The sequence below is a fragment of the Lynx canadensis genome, chromosome B1, assembly GCF_007474595.2.
Source record: "Lynx canadensis isolate LIC74 chromosome B1, mLynCan4.pri.v2, whole genome shotgun sequence".
NCBI lineage: Eukaryota > Metazoa > Chordata > Mammalia > Carnivora > Felidae > Lynx > Lynx canadensis.
In genome coordinates, this window is record NC_044306.2 from 85877008 (window position 1) to 85884370 (window position 7363).

Below are 7363 nucleotides of genomic sequence, written 5' to 3' on the forward strand. Positions count from 1 at the left end.
ATTATACCTGCCTTGATAGATTACAAATTACATGATTAACACATATTCATAGGCAGCAAATATCAACAGTAAGTTTCACTATGCAAGCAAATTTGGGCAGATTATACATACATTTGTGTTTGTATACAGTGTGTGAACATCTCGTTTTTGAAACACCATGCCTATGTAGTTATATACTTAAAGGTTGGGTACTTAAAGTCTAGCTTTTGCAAAATTAGAGACCAAAAAATATGCAAATACACATCACTATAGCAATGACCCACAGGCGACTAAACTGATGCCATAAAACTAATTTATTATTCCACAGCTAGAATGTTATTATTATTATTTAAAAGCTAAGACAGCAGCTGCAATTGAAACAAACACAGCCAGTTAAAAACACTATTAGACTGACAAAGTGTTCTTTTCCTAAATTTCAAATATTTCAAATACTTGTATATGCATTAGTACAGTGAAGTTTTATAACATTACCATACATTCCACAGCAGCCATGCTTCTTAGCAGAATACTGAATTAGACTCCTCAAATTCTAATAAAGTTTCCATTTTCATTTATAAATCCCAAAGTTTAATAAATCTTAATATATAATTAATAAGTAGTCCTTAGCCTAAAATACCAGCAAATGAGACTCAATTTTTAATAGTCAAGAAAAGAATTTCCACTATGAAATAGTTCACAACCCAACAGGACCATTCTATCACTGCTTTAGGAAACTGGCCTTAGATTAAAATCACTTTTATTCACAGCAATCATCAGTAATGTTGAGAATTTAAATACCTAAGAAGCTTTCATGAATATTTTAAAGTTCTCAAAACCTTGTAGTGTATATTGGTTTAATCCCATTAATATTACCAATAATTACTATTTGTTGGATACTTATTGTGTACTAGGCATTCTCTTAGACTGCTTTCATATTAATATCTCCTAACCTAAAACAATCACTTGGGCATTCACACCTCCTTTTACAATGAGAAAATAAGTAACTTACACAAAAGTCAAACAACTAGCAAGTGATAAAATCAGGATTTGAACCCAGACTTTTCTCATGTACATAAAAAAGTAGATCAGGTTAGTAGAAATATCACAAAATCAGAATTTGATTTTACTCTACAAAGTAATTGGAAATATGTGAGATGCAATACATACCAGAAATGGTATGTTTAAATTGATGAGGCTTCCTCCATTTGTTTATTGACAAGTTTATTTTAGATTTCAAACTTCAAGAAAACAAAGCTTCTACGAAATATAATTCAGTAACTACATTTGTTCACCACCCATCCTTTTTTTTAGTATGCCCTACATAACACTATTAGTAATCTATACTTTTTAATAATAAAACTGTAACAACACAAATGTTTATTTTTCAAAAGGACTTTTCAGAGTCAGTATATCAGATAAAAAAATAATAAACATTGTACTGCTCTTTAACTCATTACCCCTACCTTAAAGTTCCCAAACACTTCATCCTCTATTTATCTATAATTTCACAAATTGCCTATTCATAAGTATATTCAACACTGGTTTTTATTTCTTTTGTATATTGCAAAGACCCTGGTGGAATGCTGAATATATGGCACTGCTCAAATCTTTGGTCAAAGATTCGGCCAAGGCACTAGAGTTCTTAAAAAGTAAAATCTTATGTATGGTCCCACATAAATTTGGCATAATTTTACTACACATAAAATCCCATTAGTAAAATCTGTGACCAAAACTGTTGTTACAGTTATAGTAACAATAGTTACACATGGTGACACTGAGCAGCTAGTTTCAGAATTCCTCTTGAGGTTCTTCCACAATTTTTGACAGTTACTTTGTGAAATTGTATCCTAAGTTTCAATTAATGGAAGGAACCATATGGGTGTATAAGGTAAAAATAAATTTTTAGAACCAACAACTTATTAACTTTTTAGATCCTTACATTCTCATTAAAAAAGACGAAGAATATTAATCTCTCTAGGATTTGGAATAAAAGAGTAGGACTCCAGACTCTTGTTCCCCAATATATATTCATGTACATGAGCTTTTCTTACCTTGACCATTAATAGAAAAAGATGGTAACTAATCAGTAAAACACTTATTTTATAGGTTACTTTCCCGAACATAACTGATATGCTTGCAATATTCAACAATGTCCGTTTACTCTCTGGCATGAATTAGTAACTCATATCAATATCACTAGACAACAGTAAGTCGACAGTTTTTGACTCTTTTTTATCCACATTGTACATCATGACCAAGTACAAACATACACATGGATATCTAAAATATAAACAGATGCACACACACAGATAATGAATATTAAAATTTCATAAAACAGCATTTAACCTTATTATGACCAATGTTTTCTAATTCTATTCTATTCTATCCCTTTTGTTGTTAATGCTGGCTGTGATCTCCTACGGGATTTCAAACAATGATCTAAATGACCCATTCTCTACCTTTGTCACACCGAGTAATACATATACATACATATATACGTATATGTATACATATATAGAAAAAACTGTGAACTACTATAGAAGAGAACAGCATGCAGTAGATTGAATTACTGGTCCCAATTTTTCACTCCCCTATAATTAAATTATATACTCACATGTTTACCATGGCTTTATAGCGAGCATAGTGTATTTCTCTACTCCTTGATTTGGGTTTGGCTATGTAACTTACTTTAGCAAATAAGATGTTAATAGACATGACAGACATGTCTGTGTGGTTGGACAAATAATGACCTACTGCAAGAAGAACATTCTCCAGGTATCTACTGCATTTTCAACCTGGGTTTCATAATGACACAATTGTAACAGATCTGAACTTGGTACCAACTTGAAGAGCCTCTCCAGTTGGCCCACAGACCATGAGCAAGAAATAAACAATGTATTATTATATATGCCCCTGAGATTTTATAAGTTTGTTACACAGCAGAAGCTAACTAATGAATAGCATGAGGTATGACTTATTTTAGATCAAAAGACACATGATACAGTTTTTTATAACTATCCAAAATCGTTTGCTTTATCTCTCACGTAAGAATCTATCCCAAAAACACAGTTTATGAGGTTTTTCTCTTGAGAACTTGCTTTTTCAAAGGCTATCAAGTTTTGAGGCAAAATAAACAAGCAAAACCTCAGATAAAGACAAATTATTCAAATACCTTCTTTGTGCACAAGTAGCACACCAACATAAAGAAAATGTTTCAAAAATAAAATATTACCTCTCTTTTTGAAAGAAAGAGAGAGTATGAGAGCAAGGGAGGGGCAGAGGGAGAGGGAGAGAGAATCTTAAGTAGGGTCCAGGTCAACGAGGAGCCCCACAGGGGGCTCGATCTCACAACTGTGAGACATTTACTTTTAAAAAAGTGGGAAATTTCATGCAATACTCTTTACAGCAAAGACTTGTAGAACATAAAAAAATAATTAATTCAAAAACTGAGGTATTATTTTAAAGAAAAAGTTTTCTAAAATTACCAGCTTGAGATAATCCTACCTTATTCTTGGAGTAGGTCAAGGAATTTTCTGAAATAAAGAAAAAAAAAAAAAAAGAATGTTACCATTTAAATGCTGTTTGTGAATTACTTTATAAAAAACAGTATAAATATCAAGCCAGCAATAAGTTAATAGTTTAGAAGATGTAATTTCCACATGAATAACACAGGAAAAATTTTTAAAAATTATCCTTATAGATAACTAGATATGATTCCAAGAGTCTCAACCCAACACAACACACCAGAGCCAAAGAGGTGGGACTGTCCTAATTTCCCCAGGGTCATCTGTTTCTATGCAAACTGCCAAGTGTCTACTAACCACTGCAATTCATTCATGGCTGCCTCACAATAGCTTGGGTCCCAGGAACTCATCTAAATACTATATAAGGAAAGTGCTCTCTACTACATTTTTTTTTCATTTGTTAGCCTTATGGAGTAGGCATTTAGATTTGAGGAACTAGCAAGTGAATCATACAACAACGAAGGGGCAAAAATAAGAGATTATTTGGCTAACTATCTTCTAACAAATAAAAAAATAGCTTTTCCATTCTTGTCTTTTATTTTAAGAATGACCAGACCATTTTTACTAGACTATTTAACATTTTTTTTCTGGTACATGTACTAACAGTCTCTTTATTCTCAGCAATTTGAAAAATTCAAGACAAATAGTTTTGCTACAAATTAATGCCTTAACATGTTCTTCCCCCATACTACAGAACATAAACCACTACTGTTAAGATTTCTCATCAAGAAGTACTTTGTTCTTCTTAGAGCAGCCAAAAGGGCAAATCAAAAGAGCAGGCAGTAATTGAAGTCAGCCACAAAATTGTGAAAAAACTAGGGAAGTAATTAAACTTCAATCATCCAGCTGCCCTGAGGCTTACTCCCTCCTTATATCTCTCATTCTTCCCAAGTTGTCTTGGATACCAACACCCACCCCCCAGATCTCACAGGGGTGAATTTCTTCCTTGAAGCACGCTGTTCAACACAAAGGAGGGTTTGGTTAAGTCATGATTTTCCCTTTAACACAGTGAACATGAACTGTAACCAATTCCTGATCTCCCTTACTCTGGTCAAAGAGTGATGACCTCAACCAAATTTCTCACTCCTCTGTGTTCTAATTTAAAGCAATAATTTCAATTAACCACTGAAAGCTGATGAATTTTAGAAGGTAATAGAGCACCACTGTTCAACAGAAATCTAATGCAAGGCAAAATGTGAGCCACATGTGTACTTTAAAAATTTTCTAGTAGCCACATTAGAATAAAACACACACAATTTTATATATTTTAACCCAATATATCCAAAACATTATCATTTCAACATATATTAATGAGGTTTTTCTACATTCCTTTTTCATGTAAAGTCTTTGAAACCCAGTGTATATTATATATTTCTGCACATCTTAATTCAGACTAATCACATTTTGAGTGCTCAATAACCACATGTGGCTGCTGGCTACAACACTGGACAGTGCAGACTTTGAGTGCAATAATCTCTATCAGGGATCACTAGATACCTGTTACTGTTCTTTCATGAATTACATAAGACACTAAAAGACTGATGAAAGATGATGAATATAAAAGTGGATCCAGAGTCAGACACCAGTCTTCCCCACCAGTTAAGTAAAAATTTCAAAGGGCATAGAAATACAGAAATTTTTCTCTGGAAAACAGGTTGCAACTATAATCTAAGGTATAACTGATGAATTTCACGAGCCAAGATCATTCTTTGCACAGATGTGGAATTAAATAATAATGTTTCTTTTCCTATAAAATCATAATATAGTTCTAGAGCAGAAATCATTCAAAGCTAGATTTCAAAGATTAAAAACTAAGTTTCTTGATCAGGATACACAATGAGTGCAACTGCCACTATGAATACCGAGAAAAAATATTCACTCAGAGTTACTTAATCACCCTTTTTCAAATAACATTACCTATCCTGTGTGTCCTTTGTGCACCTACATAGGTATCAAAAATTCGCTGCAATTCACACTTTCCGGTCATCTGCCGTAAGAGCCATTTCATCCAAAATCGAAAAAAGTGCCCATAGAAGAACTCCCACAAAGAAATAAACATTTTTTTTTTCCTGGAGAAGGAAATATATGACAGATTTAATGACCTTGAATTAGATTTTAAAAAGGAAAAAAAATTACAGTTTATCCAACTCATCAAATCCCAAGTTATACCTATCATGCTTTTCCACTGGGTCTACTTTGTAGCAGTTATTTAGGCATGTAAGAAAACAAAGACTGAAGTAATAAATACCATTTAGATCAATTAAATGACGGATGGTCAAATGGCCAATTTATCACTTTTTAGGAATTAACTGTAAAAATCAAACTACTTACTTAGATTCAAGTTCTCAGTTCCCTATGTTCTCATCTTTGAAAATGGGGCCCAACTTAGCAACAATTATATCAAATATGCCTTATATCAGAATCGTTTGTAAAAGGAAGAGTTCTTTTAACCCCTATGTATAATTCCAGTTACATCTGTCCCACAGTCAAGGAGATTCCAGCAAAAAAACCCCACTACATATGGCTTACAAATTGAAGTATATAAGTTGAACACAAAGTAGATCGCACCCTGGCTAATAATTGTTGATTTTCCATTCAACAGGAGAAGGGCAGAAACACTAAGAAAAGTAACAAACTACACCCTCAACAGAAATGAATCTTTATGCCATTAGAAAAATCTTGAGCTTCTAAATGAAGCGGGGGTGGGGGGAATACAAGTGAGGAGTTACTTTAAAATAAAAACGCTTATCTCCTTCCTGTCTTCAACATTCCCTAGATACATCATCTCTAGACTACGGTCTGAGGGGGCTGTCAAATTTGAAATCCCCGCAGGCCAGTGCAGAAGCAGCGCCCATCATCAGAGATCGGCTGAACTGTTACTCTAAAATGACTCTATCTAGTCCGCGCTCAATAGGACAAAAGAAACAAGAACTGCCAAGCGCAGGGAACACAAGCTTCGAGGCGCCTGAGCTCCCCAGACCTCGGGGAGTGGCTGCGCGGAGCCCCCCCTTCCGGAGCCTGGCCGAGCCCAGGTCGCGCGCTGGCCGCGAGTGGGAAGGTACGGCTCGCACAAAGCCCCGCCGGCCTGGACGCCCCACGGTTTTCGTTAGGACACCGAGGGTCTCAACTAGCCCGCGCGCCCTCAGCGCAGCCGCACCGAAGCAGCACGGGGCGAGAGGAAAAGAAACAGCAGCCACCTCACAGGAGCGGAAGAACTAGGGGGAAAGCTGGAGCTGCCTCGGTTTCCCCAACTGCAAACAGCCGGCAACGGAAACGACGCTACCCGCGGAGCGCTCCCTGCAAGCACCGCGACCCGGAAGTGGGGGAGCGAGGCCGCGAGAACGCCTTTCTCGGGACCCTGCCCGCCCCCGCCCCTCCGGCCACTACGATTGGCCCGAGCTCCACCAATTGCTAACGCTAAAAGGAGGTAGCGCTGAATAGCAGGCGCGCGTGCTCTTGTTCTACGGACTCCCAACGGTTTCCCTGGCAACGGCTACCTGGAGGCTAACCCGGCGCCAAAGGTTGGTCTCAAAGTGCAGCTCTGGAGGTTTTTCTCGCCTTAAAACCCAGGTCATTTCCGCTGATTGAAACTGTACTACCCCTAGACTCCAAGCACGGAAGAAACAGCGTACTTTTGGTAACTTTCAGAGCACCAAGATTACAAAAGCGCTTTCACCTACGTGTAATCTTAATCTTGCGAAGAGATTATTAATAGTCCTACTTTATAGAAGAGGAAACAGGATTTACGTTTAATGACTTGCCCATGGCTAATGCATGGCAAAAAAGGAGAGCTCTGTATGTTGAGAAAAGGAATTTGAACTTTGTCCTAAACCTGAGTTTCTGTAGGAGGAATATTCCAG

The 7363-nt window shown here is 36.4% G+C and overlaps 1 protein-coding gene across 2 annotated transcripts in view; it reads right to left on the reverse strand.

Moving 5' to 3' along the window:
- Positions 1-6824, reverse strand: part of ELMOD2 (ELMO domain containing 2) — a 31318-nt gene extending 24494 nt beyond the window's left edge. The window contains exons 1-3 of one of the 2 annotated variants that reach the window (XM_032592894.1): positions 6701-6824; positions 5421-5572; positions 3484-3512 (exon numbers count right to left, since the gene is read on the reverse strand). Coding sequence is in view for 1 of the 2 variants with exons in the window: in XM_030313023.2 (XP_030168883.1) it covers positions 3484-3512; positions 5421-5562 (171 nt within the window). In the remaining variant the exon portion in view is untranslated. The remainder of the gene's footprint in view (positions 1-3483; positions 3513-5420; positions 5573-6700) is intronic. The other variant, XM_030313023.2, reaches the window with a different exon arrangement.
- Between the last annotated feature and the right edge of the window lie 539 nt (positions 6825-7363).